The following is a 22775-nucleotide window of genomic DNA, read 5'->3' on the forward strand; positions in this document are numbered from 1 at the left end:
TCCAACACTTAGCTATTTCTATTGCCTTTTATTTTACTTTGCATCTTTATTTCTCTTTATCATAAAAATACCAAAAATATTATCTTATCATATCTATCAGATCTCACTCTCGTAAGTGACCGTGAAGGGATTGACAACCCCTTTATCGCATTGGTTGTGAGGTTCTTATTTGTTTGTGTAGATGCGAGGGACTTGAGCGTGGTCTCCTACTGGATTGATACCTTGGTTCTCAAAAACTGAGAGAAATACTTACGCTACTTTACTGCATCACCCTTTCCTCTTCAAGGGAAAACCCAACGCAGTGCTCAAGAGGTAGCAAGAAGGATTTCTGGCGCCGTTGCCGGGGAGATTTGCGCCAAGTCAAGTCAGGATTTGACTCCCGACAACAAGCCATTTCTGGCGCCGTTGCCGGGGAGTCTACACAAAAGTCAAGACATACCAAGTACCCATCACAAACTCTTATCCCTTGCATTACATTATTTGCCATTTGCCTCTCGTTTTCCTCTCCCCCACTTCACCCTTGCCATTTTATTCGCCCTCTCTTTTTCGTTCGCCCCTTTTTGGCTCTTTTCCTGTTTGCTCGTGTGTTGGATTGCTTGCTTGTCACTATGGCTCAAGACAATACTAAATTGTGTGACTTTACCAATACCAACAACAATGATTTTCTTAGCACTCCGATTGCTCCTCTTACCGATACTGAATCTTGTGAAATTAATGCTGCTTTGTTGAATCTTGTCATGAAAGATCAATTCGCTGGCCTTCCTAGTGAAGATGCCGCTACCCATCTAAATAGCTACGTTGACTTGTGTGATATGCAAAAGAAGAAAGATGTGGACAATGATATTGTTAAATTGAAGCTATTTCCTTTTTCGCTTAGAGATCGTGCTAAAGCTTGGTTTCGTCTTTGCCTAAAAATATGATTGATTCATGGAATAAGTGCAAAGATGCTTTTATCTCTAAGTATTTTCCTCCCGCTAAGATCATCTCTCTTAGAAACGATATTATGAATTTTAAGCAACTTGATCATGAACATGTTGCACAATCTTGGGAGAGAATGAAATTAATGATACGTAATTGCCCTACTCATGGTTTGAATTTGTGGATGATTATACAAACTTTTTTATGCCGGATTGAATTTTGCTTCTAGGAACCTTTTAGATTCGGCCGCGGGAGGCACTTTTATGGAAATCACTTTAGGAGAAGCTACTAAACTCCTAGATAATATTATGGTTAATTATTCTCAATGGCACACCGAAAGATCTACTAATAAAAAAGTGCATGAGATAGAAGAAATTAATGTTTTGAGTGGAAAGATGGATGAACTTATGAAATTATTTGCTACTAAAAGTGTTTCTTCTGATCCTAATGATATGCCTTTGTCTACTTTGATTGAGAATAATAATGAACCTATGGATGTGAATTTTGCTGGTAGGAATAATTTTGGTAACAACGTGTATAGAGGAAACTTTAATCCTAAGCCGTATCCTAGTAATTCCTCTAATAATTATGGTAATTCCTACAACAATTCTTATGGAAATTTTAATAAGATGCCTTCTGAATTTGAGACTAGTGTTAAGGAGTTTATGAATTCGCAAAACAATTTCAATGCTTTGCTTGAAGAAAAATTGCTTAAAGTTGATGAATTGGCTAGGAACGTTGATAGAATTTCTCTTGATGTTGATTCTTTGAAACTTAGATCTATTCCACCTAAGCATGATATCAATGAGTCTCTCAAAACTATGAGAATTTCTATTGATGAGTGCAAAGAAAGAACCGCTAGGATGCGTGCTAAGAAAGATTGCTTTGTGAAAGCGTGTTCTTCTAATTTTTATGAGAATAAAGATGAAGATCTAAAAGTTATTGATGTGTCCCCTATTAAATCTTTGTTTTGCAATATGAATCTTGATAATGATGGGACTGAATATGATCCACCTTTACCTACAAGGCGTTCCAAAAATTCGGAGTTTTTAGATCTTGATGCTAAAATTTGTAAAAGTGGGATTGAAGAAGTCAAAACTTTAGATATCAATGAACCCACTATTTTGGATTTCAAGGAATTTAATTATGATAATTGCTCTTTGATAGATTGTACTCCCTCTGTAAACTAATATAAGAGCGTTTAGATCACTAAAGTAGTGATCTAAACGCTCTTATATTAGTTTACGGAGGGAGTATTTCCTTGTTGCAATCCGTGCTAAATTCTCCGCATGCTTATAGTCAACATAAAGCTTTTACCAAACATATTGTTGATGCTTTAATGCAATCTTATGAAGAAAAACTTGAGTTGGAAGTTTCTATCCCTAGAAAACTTTATAATGAGTGGGAACCTACTATTAAAATTAAAATTAAAGATCATGAATGCTATGCTTTGTGTGATTTGGGTGCTAGTGTTTCCACGATTCCAAAAACTTTGTGTGATTTGTTAGGTTTCCGCGAATTTGATGATTGCTCTTTAAATTTACACCTTGCGGATTCCACTATTAAAAAACCTATGGAAAGAATTCATGATGTTCTTATTGTTGCAAATAGGAATTATGTGCCTGTAGATTTTATTGTTCTTGATATAGATTGCAATCCTTCATGTCCTATTATTCTTGGTAGACCTTTCCTTAGAATGATTGGTGCAATTATTGATATGAAGAAAGGGAGTATTAGATTCCAATTTCCGTTAAGGAAAGGCATGGAACACTTCCCTAGAAAGAAAATTAAATTACCTTATGAATCTATTATGAGAGCCACTTATGGATTGCCTACCAAAGATGGCTATACCTAGATCTATCCTTGCTTTTATGCCTAGCTAGGGGCGTTAAATGATAGCGCTTGTTGGGAGGCAACCCAGTTTTATTTTTATTTTTATTTTGCTTTTTGCTTATGTTTAGGAATAAATATTTGATCTAGCCTCTGGTTAGATTTGTTTTTATGTTTTAATTAGTGTTTGTGCCAAGTTAAACCTATCACTTGACCAGAACAAACCGATTCCTCCGCTTAGTCCTGCACTGTCCACCGCAAAGCATCCCGCAAAAGACTTTGTTGCAGGATCTCTACTCTTCTAGCCCTGATCTTCATCTCTGAAACAAAGAGCACGGTGGGCACTTCTTGCTTCGTTAATTTCCGAAGCTCTCAAACTGCCTCGGGGTTCCCAAGCCCCCGGCAGTTCCAACTCAGGCATTTCATGGCTCCTGGCAGGGCTGACCAGCAGCCACTGCCGAATTTTTAGAGGATGGAGGGGTAGGCTTCTTCTTCTTTGATTCTGGTTCCTTCACTCTCGAGACAGCACCCGCATCTCCATCTATTGGCCCCGAGCCATCAGTTCTCTAAGCTGCAAATACCACCATATCAGTAGGAGCACCATCTGGACTTGTCATATTTGCAGGGCTTGGTAGAGCCAGAGGGTCAACCCTACGATAAACTTTTTCGTGTTGCGGTCCTCCCTTTCTCTTGTAAGTTGGTTTCTTATTTGGGGAATTGACCTCCTCTTCCCCTCGAGGCTTGTTGTTCGACGAGGCTGCATCTTTCCTACTGGCTGCAGAGTGTTCAGTTTCCTTAGACGAGCCATCACCCGAGCCAGCTCCCTTCCCGTCCTCTGGCGCCCGCAAGCTTGTGTTAAAAGGCAAATTTCTGTTCACGTCACGAGTGCCCAGAGTGGGACAAAATAGATCAGAGTGGCCAAGACGACCACACAAGAAACAAAAATTCGGGACGTGTTCATATTGAATGTCATACCAGTCCCTAGACTCCCTCTTTGCTGAATCAATCAGAATCCATCGCCTCAAGGGTTTACTGACATTAATCGTCACCCTAGCCCTCAGATATCCTCCCACCGGATCAAAGTGGATAGACGTCGCATTGGGATCTATCTGTTTAGCAACCTCTTTTCCCCACCGATCATTCTGCAAGTTGAAGGGCAGGTTTGGAACCCTAGCCTACAACTGAAGTTTGTCAAACTTTAGCTCTGACGGTCTCATGCAAGCATCAAAGTCCGCCATAATTACTGCATGCTTGCTCACATTCCACGGCGATCCTTCTCGTACGCGATCTCGATCATGCCGATTCTCGAAGTCTGCCACAAAGGTGTTCTCGCCCACCGGCTTGAAGAATAAACCCCTAGGGTTTCCCACGCCGGCCTCAACGCATTAGCAATGGTTTGGATGTGTAGAGTCTTTTGGTGTAGAAACTGGCCAGCGATCGACCACTTCTGCAGGACTCCCTCCTCGAGATCATCAACCACCAGAGGTGTGGCTTCTTCCTTGATGAGATCCAGCTTTCCCATGGCCTCCTCCATCCTCGCCCTCGCCGCCCTGGGAGAGTGCGCTCCCCCCGAGCTTCCGCTTGGATCTGCAGACGTCGCCATCTCCCAGACCAAAAAATCTGACGCCCCGCCGTCTCTCCACCAAAACCCTAATCGCCTCTCGAGGGGGCTCCTAGTTTTTTGGGGAACCCTCCACTGTCCCGACTCTTTCATCTGCGAGCGTTGCACGTGCAACATCACCTGCAACGTGTGAATTGTCTCACAAGGGGCAGCCCGGTGCATGTAGCTCCCGCTTGCGCAGGGTCCGGGATGTCTCAGCTTGCGCAGGGTTCGGGAAAGGGTCCGACCATTTTGGATCTATAGTACGCAGCCTTTTCCTACATTTCTATAAGAGGCTGTTTCCAGGACTTGAACCCATGACCTCATTGTCACAAGGCAGAAACTTTACCACTGCGCCAAGGCTCCTCTTCTGCACCTGCAACGTGTGAATTGTCTCACAAGGGAGAGGATATAATATAATACGTACGTAGCATTGCAGTGACGTATAATATAATACGTACCCAGTCTACGGTGGCATTGCAGTGAGCCTGGGGTTCCGACGTGGTAGAAAACAAGGGCTGCATCGTAACTGTGGCGGAGGATGTCGATGATGATTTGTACTGGCAAAATCATCTTGAGGTACATGCACGGTGAACATTTATTAAAAAAATAAGTAAGGTAATTTCTGAAATATGCAGAATATATTTTGACGAAATATAAACAAATGTGAAGAAAAAAGCAGAATGGGCCAGTCCAATAGAGATCGAAAAAATCCAAAAGAAGGGATGCGTAGGACTCGATCTCGCAACCACCAGGCCGCCAACGAACCTTGAGAAAGTTTGTGATTAAAAAGCCATGTGAAGCTTTAAGAAATAATGGCAGCAGGCAGCAGCAGATCCGAATGGTATTTGTTTTTCTTTTAAACACTTCTTGAACAATTAAAGGCAGTGGCAGATCCAGAATAATTCTTTTTAGTTCCTAACAATTTTGGACAAACATGACATTTTTTAAAAATGTGAACAAAGTTTGAATATATATATATATATATATATATATATATATATAAAGGGATTTTTTTTAATTTAGGATAAAAATCAAGAAATCCACAAGAACATTGTTTTGGAATTTCTAAACATTTTAAAAAGTAAAAATAAACTTTGAAATGAAAAAAAGGAAAAGTAAAAAGATAAAAGAAAGAACTAAAAAGCCAGAAAATCCCCCAAAAATCGGGTCAGGAACCTTCTAGAGGTTTCCCAAAACTAGGTTACTACTGAACTAATAAAAGGAAAAGGAAAATTGCAATCTTCCTCTGGATGTTCTATCTATCTATACGTAATACGGAGTATTAAACTCCATTTTTTTTATCAAAATGTGTTTCATACGTCCTTTTTTTAGTACTAGCAAAAAGGTTCGTGTGTTGCAACAGGTGAAAATTAATATCACATGCCCCTAGCCATTTCGCAACTTATTCTCTTCTCCACCCTTCTCTACGATAGTTGTGATGTCTACATATCACAATGAACCCAGATGTGATCAATCCCAACATGATAAGCTGATCCACCACATAACACACTATGTGTGTAGGCTAGCATTGACTGACAAGAGCATGTGGAATCAGTTAGCATACATAGATATCATTGGTACCTAATGACCAGCATATGAGAATGTTAAAGATATCACTCTAAAGCCGGCTCCAACACAAGAGCTTTTAAAATCATGAGCAATTAAGATGCACAATCATCCGGCGTTAGCAGCTACATTGTCTATACACTTTTTTAGTGTCCGACTCCAGATTATGTGCCGATGCCAGGAAAGTAGCTGGAACGATGCGAAAACTGGCATGATTTTATCCATAGCGTCCGTATTGTACATGCCCTAACCAAGTTTCAGGTGGCAAAAATACTTATAATTATCTTAAAGAAACCTGAGATGGCTTCTTTGAACTTTTCTTGATCATCTACGTCCATATGGCAGGGAGCCTACGAAAGCTCACAAGCAAAAGAGCAATCACGGTGAGGCAACATATGTTTGTTCCGTTGCGAAAATCTTATTGTGGAGATGAAGAAGGAACATACATTAGTTTGTTTCGTTGAAAATTGAGCGTAATCAAAATAAAGTTGCTCAACACCGCTTGTTGCTTGCGCTGGTTCCAAGAAGTGTATCTAAGTTTGTATTAGCATACTATAACACTACTACATTTATCCAATGCACGGAAAAATATGTTTGATGGCAATTGATACAAGCAAGCAGCTGGTCGACACAACCGATGATGGCACTGGCCGCAGCATTGATGACTTGAACAGGGTGTCCAGGAAGTGGAAAAAATGAACGTTCACATGCATAAGAATAAGCACTTCAAGGGCATACAGTAACACGTACCAAGAGTAGATAGAGTGTTTTTTCTCTCCTTCCCATAATTTTCTAAACAAAGCGGCAAAAACGTCAATAGGTTACAGGAATTATACCACACCCAACAAAAGCTGCCTACATGAATCAGACAGGTCATTGTGGTCTCAAGAAGCTGGTTGTAGCACTTATATGTTTTTAGTTGACATTTTGGTCTACTATACTAAGGGTTGGGGCGCCACCTGCTGGCGCCTCTTGAGAGGAAGCTGGGCGGTGCCAGGTTGGCAAGCGCCCATTCTACTTGCTTTCTTGCTATCTTGGCAACACATGGACATTGCAGTGATGTTGTGGCCCTTCGGCATTCAGAAACAATATCAACGACAAGTGGCTCTCTCGAGACTTCGGCCACTACAAGTTGAAGACCATGGCGGCACTCACAAGCATGATGACCAAATTTTGTGCCATAGCGGACAACTGGCTCGCCAAGAAAAGGGGCCAAAGCAACAACCCGGGGACATCCATGGTGCGTGATGAAAACAGGAAGCCACGACGCAAACGTAAAAACAAGCGCTGAAATAGAAATAACAGTGACGCGAAAAAGTCAACGTCGTGTTTGATAATCAAAGGCAAGGTGGCGGGGCTAAGAAGAAGCCACTCCATGAAAGGAAGGATGGCAGTGGCTCCAGCTAAACAAAAAATCTCCACTAGAACATATCTAGCATCTGAGTTACATTGATTGAGATCAACCTACTAACTAAATGGATCCACTTAATCCATTTGTCACCAACTAAAGCTCTTCGGAATTGAATATTCAATGGGCTAACCCCCAGAACAGAGGCCATTGAGGCATCCTTCCTAAAAGCAAGAGTGTAAAGGGTCGGGTATTGAAGAGCTAATGGAGTGTCACCCAACCAGGCATCTTCCTCGAAATTCGTTGATTGGCCATCACCAACCATAAAGGAACCTCTCTTAAAAGAAGGAAGACTTGACATTCATCAAGCCCTTCCAAAAGGGCAAATCATTAGGCTTCGCATAGACTTGGGATATCGTTTTGGAATGCAAGTATAGTTGTGCAACAACTCTTGCCAAAAGCCTTCCTCGTTAAGCAACACACACAAGAACTAGTCATGTTGAAGCATGTGATGTGAATTATGTGCGGTGACCCCTGTTGGTACAACTGTGCAAGGGTAGTGTCACGATGAAGGATGAACTCACCCACCTTGCAAGGAAATGCCCTGCCATTTCATCTGGCATCTGTGAAGGATGTTGATTTGATAACAGACAACTGGAGGGGGCAAACAAAGGATGTATTAATTTTCCTTTAGAAAACACTACGGATCCACAATGTACAATACAATTGCAGGTGGAGGGGCAAACAAAGTAGAGCCAGATTATAGAAATGCAAGAGCAAAAATCATAGAGAAATGGAAGATTATACACCGGTTTTTAGTACTTTATGATTGGGAGATATCCATGCCAGGTTCACCAAGTAATTGTTTCTTTAGATCATGAGATTAGCACAGCTGAAAAGATATAAGGAATAATTCGTGCAATCTTCTGTGACCAGACAAAGAACCGCTCTTGTTAACAACACCAGACAAATGAAGCTGAAAAGAGAGGCTAATAGTTTGCACCATTTTCTAAGACGACAAATAATTACCCGCGATATAGGTTGCAAAGAACAGACACCATCCATACAACTAAAGATGCCACATTGTACAACATACAGTGAGAGCTACTTACATTAACAATGGACCATGGTAAAAGAAAGAAATTACAATGCCTTGATATTTTTTGTATCATGGGATGGCAGCCCAAATGGTCCTCAAAAAAGGTAAAGAATGGCTCTGGCAGCCTTTGATCTATCATCACATAGAGGGCAGGTTAGGGTCCCTATTTTTGCTCTCGACAAACAAAATGCGCAAAGGTCAGCGACCATCTCATCAACCACGGACTCTAGCAACTCTGTTGTTATGTCTTTTGCAGCTTCATGTGACTCCGTCTTGAATTCAATCCAGCTCCCGCGAGGACCACTTATTTCTCTGTGCACGAGTTCATCCACCATCCATTCCATGGCAACCTTGAGACTCCTCGTCTCTTTGTAGATTTCTTCCGGCGAGAGCTTCTAGAGAAACGCCATCCCCGTAAACCATGAATTGTATCCACCGTTGAAGTAGTATACACACTTCATTTACTATTTCATCCGTGTACTCAACGAGCAGCCTCCGAATCAACTGTATACTCACTCACTATTTGCATTTGCATTTGCATTTGTACCGCGCTTTGCAGAGTTGCAAGTTTCTGTTGAAAGAGAAGCTTCCCATGTAGGGGGACTTAAGTGAAGATGCTCTAGCTCCATTTGATCAATGAAAATTTTATCATGCTTCACATTTGAAAAAATGTTGAACAAGTGTTTGAAAAATGTTAATCAAGCGTTTGGAAAATGTTAAATGTGTATAGAAAAAATATTACCATGTATTCAAACAATGTTAATTCTTTTTGGTCATGTATATAAAAATGTTAATCAAGCATTTGAAAATATTTTGAGCAAGTATTTCAAAAATATTGATCAAACATTTGAAAAAAAAATAATGTGTGTGGAAAAAATGTTGACCATGCGTTAAAAAAATAATGACATTTTTTTATCATGCATATAAAAATGTTAATCAAGCATTTAAAAAAATGTTGAGCAAGTATTTAGAAAATGTTGACGAAGCATTCGAAAAATGTTAAATGTGTATAAAAAATATTGACCATATATTAAAAAATGTTTAACATGTATTTCTAAAATGTTAACCATGTATTAAAAAAGTGTTCAAAATATGTATTTAAGAATAATGTAGATCATGTATTTGAAAAAGTTTAATGTGTATCGAAAAATGTTTCATGAGTATACTAAAGATGTATATTGTGTATTGAGAAAACCTACGCGAAACAAAACAAAAATGAAGAAGCCCAAAAGAAAACAAAGAAAGCAAAAAAGAAACAAAGAAACCCAAGTAAAATGAATAAAAAGGAAGAAAACCATTCAAAAAAAGAAAACCAAAGTATAACAAAGAAAACTGATGAAAAAAACAGCGAAAATCATAGTATATAGAAGAAGAAAGAAAACCTGAAGAATACCGATGAAGAAACAAAGAAAATCAAAGAAAAAAAGGGAAAAAAAAGAAAAAACCGAAGCGAAGAATCAACGAAGAAAACACGAGCGATCGAACGAATAGGCCTGTCCCAGTACTGTAGCGGGGGTGGGGGTCCTTCAACTAGAGCTCCTTCCATCTCGCTTAATGTGAGACATGGCTCTGGCATAATTTCCTTTTAACAATCAACACCTCCTTTATATTAATTGGCTACAATCGTAGCATCAGAAACAAGCAGTGGGACTACAACCCTTGGGGCAATATTCAACCAAACACTAGGAGGATTGAACTTCGCTATCCTAGCTAATTCATGTGCTACTGTATTATTTTCTGTAACATAATGATCGTAATCAATACGAGTAAAGTCTAAATACGACCTTAAACTGTCCCCCCCCCCGTGTCGTCTCCGGCGCGGGCGCAGGGGTTAACCCTAGGCCGCCAGCGCTCCCCTCCTCCCCACCTCTTCTCTGCCGCCGCCGGAGGTGAGCTTCGGCGCGGGCACATCACCGATGAAGGTGGCGATGGGGACTTCGTGGCTCCACCTCGCATAGAGGGCTTCGGCTTCTGGGGCGGCGGACCCGGCCGGTGGCACGCGGCGTAGCCGGAGTGGCAGGTTGTGCCGGCGGGTGCAGGTGGGTCGTCCCTCAGCCATGCGGGCGGCGAGGGGCGGCGGTCGTTGGCTGCGTGGGCGGTGGCCCCGTGTTGGCCTTCCACTGGATCTTGGAGCTGTTCCGTCCTTCGCCTGATCTACTCCATTCCGCGCCGGCTCCGTCTCCCGGTGGCTGTGGTCGTCCTTCCCATGTGCTAGCTCCATGGATCTGGTGGGAGGGTGTGGATCCGGAGGAAACTTTTGGTCGGCGCGGCGGCCACATCGAAGTCGACACCTTTGGGTGCCGATCCCCTCCTTGGAGGCTCCGGTGAAGATCCTCCCCTGCCCACCCCCATCCCTGAGCGTGGGAGAAATCCCTCGGCCCCTTTCTTTGGCTGACAACGTTCCGCGGTGTCGTGCCCCTTCTTGAAGGCGTCGGTCGGGATCTGCTAGGTGTTGGGGGACTTGTGGTGGCTTGGCGGCGGCGCTGTTGGCTTGCTCTTATCTCCAGCAACATGGACCTTCGGTGCTCTTGGTTGCCCCTTTGGCATGCTCCATGGCTGCACCTTTGACTGACAGCTCTCGTCCGGCGTGATGTCTTCCCGTTGTCGACGACGGTGCCTGGGTGGTTGTTGGTCTGTTGCTGCTTGCGGGTCTGTTTCTGCTGTGTCTCCATTTGACAGCTTGTGCACCATGGCTATGGGTTCTGGGAACCATTCTGCCGGCCGCCGGTGTGGCACCCATCGAGCCTGGGTGAAGGGTAGTGGCCCTTTCCGGCGACAGAGACAGACCATGTTCGGCCCCTGTTTGGTCCTCCGGATGCAGTAAGCGACACGATGCTAGAGCGATGTGCCTCCTACTCACATACATGTTGGTCTGCCGTGATGGCATTGCGGTGGATGTTGGCATCAGTGCTTTAAGCTCTCGCCTGGGGTTGTCACTGCCTTAGTGTCTGTTCCACATTGTACCTTGTATCATTTATTTTCGTTTTACTGTTTACTTCCCTGTAATGTTCTAATCTTGTAATCCTGGCTGATTGTTGGCTTTGTTAATTCAAAGCTGGGCAAGGATCGAGCCTTTTCTCTACCTCGGCTGCGTCTTTTCTCTAAAAAAAGGAGTCTAAAGACATAGCTCTCGTGTATAGTTTGATAAAGATTCAATCAAGGGCCGAGGCCCAGGGGTTCCCCTCGTATGGGCCTCCTCTGTCTAATCTGGACCCATTTGTCTCGTTTGTCACGGAGCCTTCCGCTGAGCAGTCCTTTGCTTCTGGTCGTCTACCACCTCCAGTCGAGGTCGCGCCCCATCCCCAGCTCCCAAGTCGCAGCTCTTCCGGCCATGGCGGCGGCGGCGCAGAGGCTCCTCGCGGCGAGCACGAAGATCGTCGGGGTCGGGCGCAACTACGTCGCCCACGCCAAGGAGCTCGGCAACCCCGTCCCCAAGGTCCACGCCCCCCTTCCTGACCGACCCCCCTCCGATCCCGAGGCGCCCTTCCTCTTCCTCTTCTTCTTCTTCTTCCCGCGCGGTCTCTGATGCGGCGTGCGCGTCGCGGTTCTCGTTGCAGGAGCCGGTGCTGTTCCTCAAGCCGACCTCGTCGTTCCTCCACGCGGGTGTGGCCACCGCCGCCGTCGAGGTGCCCGAGCCGCTCGAGTCGCTGCACCACGAGGTCGAGCTTGCCGTCGTCATCTCACGGCGCGCGCGCGACGTGCCCGAGGCCTCCGCCATGGACTTCGTCGGAGGTAACCAGGGGCTGCAGTTAGGGGGTGCCCCGCCTCTGCCTCCCCCTACGCGATTACCTGCCATTCTTAACAACCGTGTTTCACTCGACAATTGATCTGAGGAAATTATCAGACAGGGCAGTAGGTCAGGGAGAATTCACTCTGATACTGATCAGATGTCCGTTCTGCATTCCCTTGTTGGTCGACAGAATTCACCCTGATGCTGTAATTGCAGAATTTGGTGGCAATTGATATCACTTTGTTTGATTGAAAATTAATTAGGATATTCCCCATGCTGCAAATGCATGTTGGAGCTTCAGTTCGACAATAGCATCAGTTTGGTAAATTAAGTAAGCAGAGTGAGGCAATGAATTAGGAATTCCAAATAATTACTCTGTACTAATTCTTCGTATTCGATAAGCTCGGTTGGAAATGCAAATGTGGAGTTTGGAGTAGGAAATCTGTTTCGCTTGGTCAACATGCTTATGCAATGCCTATTTCGCCGATTGCCATGGTCAGGCAGATGACAATAACTTATTAGCACATTAATTCCCGATCCAAATCGCATTTTCATGTCCTGGATGTATTCTCTTTCCGAAATACGATACGAATACTCAACTACTCATGGATATACTTGTTTGGTGTAGTCTTGAGTGAGTTTCTTCTCTTTCTTTTACTCCTGAATAACGACCAGGTTGGGGTTCAGTCTATCCATGTGTTTCTTGTCAATGTAGAGAGCATCAAATGTTTGAGGCAATAAATTTAGGTTTTTCACCAGTGACATGATAAATTTGACATAATTGCTTCCATCATCTATTTTTCCAGGTTATGCGCTTGCTTTGGACATGACAGCAAGGGACCTTCAGTCTGTAGCTAAGGTGTGCACTAACACTTGTAGTTTCCTTTGGTGTTATTCTAGCTGTTGTTTATTGTTGGTTTGTGCATCTTCCATTTCCTGGTGGCACTTGAAACTCAAAAGACTGAAAAGGTATTCAAACTTGAACTTAAGAAAGAAATTCATCAAAAAGTTGCACGTTGTTGTCTTAGGAGTTTCTTCTTTTGACTGATCAGGCCAGCTATGCATAAATAAAACCAGCAACAAACTTGGCATTGCACTCCCAGAAGTTGCATCTTGTGTACCAATTCATAGAGCACAAGCCATATATTTTTGTTGGGGCTAATTGTTTGTGTTACATCTTTTTATCTTCTTCCACCTACCAAATTTGACATAATGGTTGGGTATATTTTGTGCAAACCTGTCGTAAATAATTGATTAACATGACCTTGTAAATAACCCACGGTCCCCTTCATTGCAAAAAGAGAAAGAAAGAAAGAAAGAAGAACAAACAATATAACCCACTCTCTGTTAGTGTAAGATATTTTCTATCTTAAACGTTTTGGTATTACTTAACGAATGAACTCTTAGTCTACAGGTCTTCCTTGGACTTTGGCTAAAGCACAGGATACCTTTACTCCAATTAGTGCAGTGGTAAGCCAATGTCTCTCTTCCTCCAAAGACTGGTGTAGTAGGTGGCTTGTGAACTGTTACTTTTGTCTTCCCATTTGTACATATTTGTGTATGAGAAACACACATAAACATCATATTGAAGTTAGACTGAAACTAAGGGAGCTCAGCAACGGTTTGAGATCAACTGTGGAAACTGCAGTTCATTTTTCTTCATACTAGCTTAAGCCACTCAGTTTGCAATCAACGGAAGAACTTGCACTAGCCTATTTCTTGTGTTCACTCCAAACCGTTTTTGAACACTCTTTAGTGAAAGCCAATGGAATATGTACTGATATCATTCACGACATAAATAACTCAGGAGTACTAGGAAATAAGTCAATGGCATGAAAAAGGCTAGAATACTTGTTGTGACTTAAAATGATACAGGTGATTCCATTATTATGAATATGTACTCTCACTTTCATTTTTTTGTCAATGATGGTTTCCGCATTTAATAGGTTCCAAAATCAGCTGTCCCTAATCCCGATGATCTAGAGCTCTGGCTAAAGGTAATATACAAATTTGTAATGAAAATACTTAATGCGACCTAAAGTAGTAGTAGAAGTTTAGACATCCACTCAACGAGAATTGGGCAACCATATCCAGGTGGATGATGAACTCAGGCAAAAAGGGCCTACAAGTGATATGATATTCAAGGTTCCTTTCCTAATCAGCTATATCAGTTCAATCATGACATTGATGGAGGGTGATGTGATATTAACCGGTAATGACATATCCTTTCTACAGAACTGTTTTAGTGCATCGGTGGATATCTGTTGTGGGTTATTTATGGGAGTCCTCTGCAGGTACTCCTGAGGGTGTAGGCCCTGTCCGGATAGGGCAGAAGATCAAAGCTGGTATAACTGGCCTCATCGAGGCCGAGTTTGATGTTCAGAGGCGCAGTCGGACATTTTCTCCCTGATGTAGCAAGCAAGAAAACTATTGTCTGGTATGAATGCCTACCTGACGCTTTCTCCTTTACTTGGTTCTACCTAGACGCTTTATATTGCTATAATCTGTTTATCAGAGACTAACAATGAACAATCTGCACTTTCCGCAGAATGTAACGTTGGATTTGATCTGCCCGTCGACTTGTGCTGTCTGGAAGTGAAACAAGAGCACAGTCCTCACGATTGTCCGCAATTGCAATTCGGCGCGCCATTCTGTAGTCTCCTATTATGTGTACTATTCTTGTAAGCTGGAAGTATTTATGGCCTGATGCCCTAGCACACTATTACTTCCACAGATTTGTTGGTACATGTATCTTGTGCTTCTGTCAGATAAAGCTGTAATCTCCATCTTTCTGCAACATGTTGCTGAATACACATTCAGTTTATGTTGAATAAATCATCGTTTTTCCCCAGCTACGACGAAACTGAGGTACTGGTGAAGAAACTTGTAAATGCTATTCTCTTAATCAAATAACATATCGACAGGTGTAGAACCATGGCTCATGCTATCCACGTGAGCATTTCAGTGCATGAACCAGCAGGCTTTGAAAGTTATACAAGTTGCATACAACTTACAAGTGTCTCAAGGCCACATACTCTTTATTAACTTTGTACATCAACAGATGACCTCACAATTTCGATAATTCCCGTGTCGGGTCTGTGCTGAACTTCTTGATGTATTCATAGATGTGTTCACTGATCTCCTGTGCTCTCTCCTGCTGGATGAAGTGCCCGGCACCTTTGATCACCACCACCTCGTCGAGCATGGGCACGTCTCTCTTGAGCCCACCCTTGTGTATGTAGCCTTTGACTCCTGGGTGATGGTATGCCAGGTCACCGTCCCCGACGATGAACTTGGTCGGCACTTGCACTTTCGCTCCGGTCCATGGCGCCATCAGCTCCCAGTTCCTGTGCATATGCATCTTCAGAGGTCACAATTTCCTGATGCATGTAAGGTGCATTGTGGATAGATGATGCAATCCTCTATGTATTGCGAATGTATGGCCATGACTTGTGAGCATGGCCAGTGCCACCGATATATCTAGAATCTGTAATCTACTAGTAGTATACATAGTCTACACAGCACATCATTCTGGGGAGGGTTTATGAATCATGGCAAATTGTTCCTGGCCTTGACTAAAAGTGAGATCATTATTATGGTATATCGCTAATTGCATTCCATGGAGGTTTTGAGTGCTTATGCTTGGTACAGGAGTAAATGATGAGGAGAATGATAATAATCATAAAGATATACTGGGACTTGCACTCGAACATGGTATCTACTTAAAAGGCAACATAAACGAATTGGTATACGCTCTTAGTCATGTAATCCTATTCCAGATCTTGGAACACACAAAAAGTTTTTGCCATTAGTTTCATTTTATCAGTACATTACAATCTGATGTTATATGCTGCATCTATCTAGTAGACTATCATTGACTTGCGGAAACACAGTCTATCTAGAAATAGATGGTTTAGAAGTTCACTATGCACAGTACTGTGTAGGATAATGTGATATGTATGATGAATTGTGCAGATGATTATCCGATTTCTTGCTAAAACGAGAAGACTTACAGGTCTAGACAGCGGTAGTAATTAAGGCCACCAGCAAAGCCAGTTTTTGCGTATACACTTGCTAGGTAACTGACATCCTCCTCGGAGAGCCAAGAAGGCAGTGTTATTTGCTTGTTGCTTGACTGCATTTTTTGAAGGGACATAGCAGAAGAACCTGTGGTTTCAACAGTTATTGCCATTTTGAAGAACCTCTTCAAGTCAAGACTAGCAAATTGTGCTTCATATCCAGGTTCCTGCAAACCAATGTGATGCTTATGAAGGCAGGTCCAAGGAATCAGTTGTCCGAAACTTGGATTGAAAAGTATGACTGAAATAAAAAATGGACAGAGGAGCACAAGTTGAATGATGGTGCAGAAATGCAACCAGTCTACAGCGTTGCTCAAACCATCGATAAATACCTCACAAGTTATTGTAAATACTAAATACAACAGACATACGATATATTCAGTGATCTCTGACCAAACATTTATGTTAGCAGCACCTTACAAACAAGTGATGAACTGCAATTTACAGAGAAACTGATAAGCCACCTCTAGACAGGGAAGTGCTAGCATAGCAAGGGAAATTGCAGCAGGAATTGGTGGATGGAGAAAAATAGGCTTCAATCTCCAATCATTTTCAAAACTATGCTGCAATTTAAACATGATCCTATAATTGGTGGATGCATAGATGGATTTACAGCAGGAATATACAACTATTACTCGTAAGAAGGCAGCCCAAGCATAGCCCATTGCCATGGGACAAGGAGCAATTCCCCACCTGGAATTTGCAGACGTAGTAGTCGTCGCCGTAGGCGCGGCGGAAGTAGTCGAGGGGCTTGGCGGAGGGGTGGCGGGGGTTGAAGGCGACGCTGAGGTTGACGAGCGCGCGCACCCGGTCCGGCCGCAGCAGGCAGAGGTTCCACGACACGATGGCGCCCCAGTCGTGCCCCACCACGAACACCTTCACCGCCGACGCGTCAGTCAGTCAGTCAATCAGCCGCCGCAGGCCGATCTAGCGGCTCGGGGGTCTGGCGGGGGGATCGGGTACCTGGCGGAGGCGGAGGGCGTCGAGGAGCGCGACGAGGTCGCCGACGACGTGGAAGGCGGTGTAGGAGGCGGGGTCGGGCGGCACGGAGGTGCCCCCGTAGCCGCGGAGGTCGGGGGCCACGCAGCGGTAGCCCCGGGCCGCCAGGTGCTCCATCTGGTGGCGCCACGAGTACCAGAGCTCCGGGAAGCCGTGCACGAAGAGCACCGCGAGGGCCGCGGCGGAGGCCGGGCCGGCCTCGGCGACGTGCATCGTGATGCCGTTCGCCTCCACCTGCCGGTGCCTTATCTCCGGCGCCGCCGCCGCCATGGTCGGAAGAACCGACCGGACTCTGTCGCTCTGAATCGACGGTCGTGTCGTGCCGCTTTGGGATCCTGAGCTGAGCTCGGGTGAGACTAAAATGGGGACTTGGGCGTTGCTGCCTTAGTGCCTTTTGACTCAGACGTGTCCACAAATGTTTTGATGACAATTTTAGTTGTTGCAAGGATGGCAAATATGACAGTTTTCTGCAAGCCCGAGCAATCTTCTAATGGAATACAGAATTGCAGTGGAGTTGTCATACTCGCTAACTAAAATTGTCATGCCTGGCCAACACAAATTATCATCAAAACCATTCGGAGATGTCATCCTCTCCCAGCAAACGTTCGTTGGCTATTGGGGTCTATAGTTTTATAGAAGAAGAAAAAAACCTGAGCACATGTCGACGGCGAAGTAAAAGACAAAATCGATGGCCAGCAATCTATAGTTTTATAAAGAAAACTATAGTTAAAATAATGGACAACGTTACCCCACGCAATACAGACTTGTAATCTAGCACCACCAATTTAGAGGGTTCGAGACACCGGAACCCAAGACCTGAAAGGAAATCAACAGATTAGGGGACACAAACTCTCACAGGCCATTTGTCGGTGTCGGTCAGGACTTCGTCGAGGTAGAGAGAGACCGAAGAGATCTTATTCCAACATGCCATTGCCGCAGCCACCTCATCGATGTCGTCAGGGAAACAAAACCTAAAAAAATACGGACAAATCCCTACTCCTCTTACCGTCGATGAGGCCGTCAGACAGGGAAGAGGATGGGGGTCGAGGTGGCAGCGTGTACGAAAGCTGTGGCGGCGACTAGGATTTTGCTCCTGCACATCCGACTACACAGAGTGACGGAATGTTCTGCCACCTGAAAAATTCTAGCGTGACTATCGACTTCCTATGGCCATCGTCCCAGATCTGCCCCTCCTTATTATCGTCATCTTCTTTTTCTTGCCCTCCATATTAGTCTAACCTGCGACCGATGTTGCTGTAAGGATGCTTCGTTGCCTCATCATGTACGAACTACTTCCCTCATGGTCCGCAACCACCCCGATTGTCTTTCTAAACCCCACTCTTCTCTGGCACCTAGGAACTACCCAACCTCTTACCCATACTTGCACCTCTCGACCCTCGGGGTCTACTTCGCTAACAATATCAGCCCCCCTCTCTCCGGCTTGTCCCAAATTCGCCTCCCACGGAAAGCGTCATGTCGTCGGCTCAATGCTCCGCGCCTAGCCTCGGAATCGACTGACGGAAAAAATTGACGCTTGAAGAACAGTAAATGTGTAATCAAAAAATGTCGATTCGATAGAAGAGTCATAACAGAGAAACGGTTACACTATTCCATCAAACACCACCCAACTTTTTAGCCTCCTCCTATTACTATGAATTAAAGATAGCTGACTAAAAATGAAACTTTCACTTTCATGTTACGTGTGAAAGGACATGCGGTGCCCTCATGTGTGGTTTTGGTAATTGATGACATTCTCTATGGACTAATGGTTGCATTGAGTTATATTTGAAGGATTTGTCCATAGGCATTTCTTGAAGTCCATGTGTTGGTTTCAAGGAGTGTATGTGTTGACCAAGGTGCTATTAAGGAATTAGCTAAATATTGGTCATGTAAGAGTTGAGCTTATTGCAAGCATGTCTTGAAGAAGAAGATTGTGTGATCATTCATGCTTACCTTCAAGGCATCATCCAAATGAAGAGAGTTGGAAAGGTTAAAGGCTGATCAAGACTAAATCAAGAGTGAATCAAGTTGATCAACTCACAAAGCGTAGAAGATGTACAGAGAGGGATCAAGTGATCCCATGGTATGGTAAGCATTGTCCATTATGCTTTGAGTACTAACCCATGGTCTTCGTGAGAGTTCTTTGTGGGTTTAGGTTGCGGTGTGCACGTTCAAGTGATGCATCACGAAGAGATCAAGTGCTTGAAGATTGCCGTCCATTGTGGTGACAATGGACTTGTGAAGATGTGCCGAAAAGTGGCTCACCCATAATGGAGTATGGGGGAGCAATCTACTAGTCTTCACCGAGCCAACGCAATCAAGAAAGGTGGTCCTACTTGAGGAAGTCAAGATCGTCTACATCTAGCTCAAGTGGACTTTGTGCAAGGCAAAGGTTTGGCCTCGATAGTTTCTCTATTTTACCGGTCTCATGGTGGTAGTTTGGAGACCGGGTTATAGGATCGATTACCGTACTATCAAGGGGGGCTCTCAAGTGAGTAGCTTGATCGTATCGTTCGTAGAGAGCTCAAACCATTGCATGCTTGCATCATCTTTCTTGGTTCTTGTTTAGTTTTCTCCGTGGGAGATTTGGATTTTATGGTTATCTTCTTGACAAGCTCGAGTTCATCGAAAACGGAGTTCACATGCTTCTTCTTTTGCGTTTTCGGTGTTGCAGGTTTAACCGGTCTTACTCGAGGAAGGGTTCTCACCATTTTCTTATGTGCCTTTTATAATTTCATTCTTATTGTTATTTCTATCAAGATTGTGTTAGCCCTTGTTGCTAGCTTTCCAACAAACTTGGTTTCATTGAATTCGGAGTCCGTTTGCAGAAGTTGTGTCAGTTTTGGTGTCCTTCAAAAAGCTGCAGTGGTACTACCGCTCATGGGAGCGGTACTACCGCTTGGAGGGGATGTAATTTTTTTACTACCGCTCTTGGGAGCGGAACTACCGCGGCTACTTCCATGGCTACTTCCGCTCCGGACCAAAAACTCGTCTCAAGTCCAGCGGTGGTAGGCATCGATGTATTTTTTAGTACCGCTCGCAAGCAGTAGTACCACGACCCTTTGAGGTAGTACCGCTACCCTTAGCGGTAGTACCGTGAGGACGAGCGGTAGTACCGCTCTGTGCGGGCTGTGAGCATAACGGTTGGATTTTTTCCCACCTATAAAAGGGGGTCTTCTTCCCCAATGAACCTTATCCTTTAAGCTCGTGTTCTTCCCCCATTGTTGACCTTCTTCGAGCTTGCTATCTCTCAATCCCTCCATGGATTCTTGCTAGTTTTTTGGGGAAACGAGAGAGGAGATCTAGATCTACGTTTCCACCAATCACTTTCTCCTCTAAGTGAGGGGAACCCCTTGGATCTAGATCTTGGAGTTCTTCGTTTTCTCTTCTTCGTTCTTCCTCTCATTTTCCTCCCTAGCATTAGTTGCTTTGGTGGGATTTGCGAGAGAAGGACTAGGGCACTCCGTGTGCCCTTGCCATTGCATTTGGTGCATTGGTTTGAGTTATCCACGGTGATACGTGGAAGTTACAAGTTGAGAAGCTTATTACTCTTGGGTGCTTGGTACCCTTGAGCTTGTTCCTCTTGGGTGCTTGGGCGCCCTAGACGGTTGGTGGTGTTCGGAGCTCAATCATTATGGTGTAAAGCTTCGGGCAAGCATCGAGGCCTCCAATTAGGTTGTGGAGATCACCCCGAGTAATTTGACGGGTTCCGGTGACCGCCCCCAAGGGTTGCCAAAGTGTACGGGTTTGGTGACCGCCCCCAAGGGTTGCCATTTCTACGGGTTCGGTGACCGCCCTCAAGGGTCCCTTAGTGGAATCACGGCATCTTGCATTGTGCGAGGGCGTGAGGAGATTACGGTGGCCCTAGTGTCTTCTTGGGGAGCATTGTGCCTCCACACCGCTCCAAACGGAGATTAGCATCCGCAAGGGTGTGAACTTCGGGATACATTGTCGTCTCCGCGTGCCTCGGTTATCTCTTACCGGAGCCCTTTACTTATGCACTTTACTTTGCGATAGCCATATTGTTTCTTGTCATATATCTTGCTATCACTTAGTTGTTTATCTTGCTTAGCATAAGTTGTTGGTGCACATAGGTGAGCCTAGTTGTTGTAGGTTTTGTGCTTGACAAATTAACCGCTAGGTATTCCGCATTTGTTCAAGCCTAAACCATAATTATTTTATAGCGCCTATTCACCCCCCTCTAGGCGACATCCTCGATCTTTCAATTGGTATCAGAGCCTCGTCTCTCTTTGTTAGGCTTAACCGCCTAGAGAGTAAAGATGTCGACTAGGGGATTAGGATTCTCTGACACTCTTAGTTTCGATGACAAAATTTTGATGTTTGGGTAATTCGCATGCTTAATCTCTTTAGGGTCATGGACCCAAATTTAGAGCGAATTGTAGATATGGGTATTTCTCCTCCAAAGGATCCCCAAAGATTATCTTTAGAGGATGAGAAAAACTCTTATCTCAATGCTTAAGCTTCTAATGTGCTTTTCGATGCTTTGAGCAATGTATTTATATTTCAACTCATGTCGTTCCGGGATGCTCATCAGTTGTGGACAAAGCTTCAAGATAAATATGGCGTGTCCAAGATTTGTGGGGATGATTGTTCTCCCTCCACCTCCGGCCGTGTTGCCTTCTCAACTTCTTCTACTTCACCTACATGTGGATTGCCACAAGGTAATGTTATGGTGAGTAGTGTTGGTCATTGCAATGATGATAGTGTGCTTATCGTTGATGACTCTTCATCACTATCTTGTTGCAATGCTCCATCTTTGGACTTTAACACTTCATGAACCTTACATGTTTCTCATGCTTGTGTGTATAGTTCGTGCATATCATGTCGAAATTTGTTGACTAAATCTCATGATGATATGCTTGCTATATCTTGTTGCCATTATAAAAATGCATGTATCTCCTCGAGTTGTTGTGCTAACAATGTAGAGGAAACCCAACACTCCATGGAACAAGATGTGGTCTTGAACGTTGCTTCAAGGGATCCTACAGCATCATCTATTGCTTTTTGCCTTATGGCTAAGGCTTCAAAGGTATCTCCTAGTTTGAACCCCAATATGTCTCTTGATGATGATGTTAATGCTAATGATGATGAGGATAATGATGAAGAGAATGATAATGTTGCTTCCTTAAAAATTAAGGGATAAATGATATTTAAAGCTCTTCATAAGAATAAAATTGCTCGTTCCAACTTCATGGAAATCATGTCTATCGCCATTGAGGGCAAGAAATACATTGAGGAGTTGGAATCTTATCTCGAGGAGCATGAGGTCACCATTGATAAAATGGAATGTCATGAGCGTGATTACGATAATGAGATCGTGGACCTCTCTCAAGCTCTTAAACTTGAACAAACCACCAAGGAATCTCTTGAGGAGACCTTTGCTCTAGAATTATCTAGAATAAAGGAATCTCATGATAGAGCACTTGAGGTGGCCAATGATTTCAAAACTAAAAATGCTAAGCTTGAAGTTGCTCATGCTAGACTCCTTGAGGATTCTGAGCACCTCGAAAATGGCTCAAGGGTCATCACGGGTGAGCTCATCAAACTCACCGAGTCTCATGCTCAACTTGAAGCTTCTTATT

The 22775-nt window shown here is 43.9% G+C and overlaps 2 protein-coding genes across 2 annotated transcripts; one reads left to right on the top strand and one right to left on the bottom strand.

Annotated features, from left to right (window-relative positions):
* The first annotated feature begins 11535 nt into the window (after window positions 1-11535).
* Window positions 11536-14945, top strand: LOC109786576 (oxaloacetate tautomerase FAHD2, mitochondrial). The gene is made up of 8 exons (XM_020345147.4): window positions 11536-11800; window positions 11922-12096; window positions 12901-12953; window positions 13502-13564; window positions 14041-14091; window positions 14189-14306; window positions 14389-14531; window positions 14643-14945. Exons 1-7 carry the CDS (start codon window positions 11552-11554, stop codon window positions 14502-14504), a joined length of 825 nt encoding a protein of 274 aa, XP_020200736.2. The 5' UTR covers window positions 11536-11551; the 3' UTR covers window positions 14505-14531; window positions 14643-14945.
* A 30-nt stretch (window positions 14946-14975) lies between these two features.
* LOC109786575 (epoxide hydrolase 1) lies at window positions 14976-17568 on the bottom strand. The gene is made up of 4 exons (XM_020345146.4): window positions 17137-17568; window positions 16867-17049; window positions 16108-16340; window positions 14976-15441 (listed from the first exon to the last, which is right to left on the bottom strand). Exons 1-4 carry the CDS (start codon window positions 17440-17442, stop codon window positions 15162-15164), a joined length of 1002 nt encoding a protein of 333 aa, XP_020200735.1. The 5' UTR covers window positions 17443-17568; the 3' UTR covers window positions 14976-15161.
* Between the last annotated feature and the right edge of the window lie 5207 nt (window positions 17569-22775).

This window comes from Aegilops tauschii, chromosome 5 (assembly GCF_002575655.3).
Source record: "Aegilops tauschii subsp. strangulata cultivar AL8/78 chromosome 5, Aet v6.0, whole genome shotgun sequence".
Taxonomy (NCBI): Eukaryota; Viridiplantae; Streptophyta; class Magnoliopsida; order Poales; family Poaceae; genus Aegilops; species Aegilops tauschii.

Coding starts and splice junctions, on each gene's coding strand:
- LOC109786576 (XM_020345147.4), top strand. CDS start 11,552: ATGGGCCTCCTCTGTCTAATCTGGACCCATTTGTCTCGTTTGTCACGG. Junction 11,801..11,921: donor TCGGCAACCCCGTCCCCAAG/GTCCACGCCCCC, acceptor TTCTCGTTGCAG/GAGCCGGTGCTGTTCCTCAA. Junction 14,307..14,388: donor GGGTGATGTGATATTAACCG/GTAATGACATAT, acceptor AGTCCTCTGCAG/GTACTCCTGAGGGTGTAGGC.
- LOC109786575 (XM_020345146.4), bottom strand. CDS start 17,442: ATGGCGGCGGCGGCGCCGGAGATAAGGCACCGGCAGGTGGAGGCGAAC. Junction 17,050..17,136: donor ACGCCCTCCGCCTCCGCCAG/GTACCCGATCCC, acceptor TCGGCGGTGAAG/GTGTTCGTGGTGGGGCACGA. Junction 15,442..16,107: donor TACTACCGCTGTCTAGACCT/GTAAGTCTTCTC, acceptor GCATATGCACAG/GAACTGGGAGCTGATGGCGC.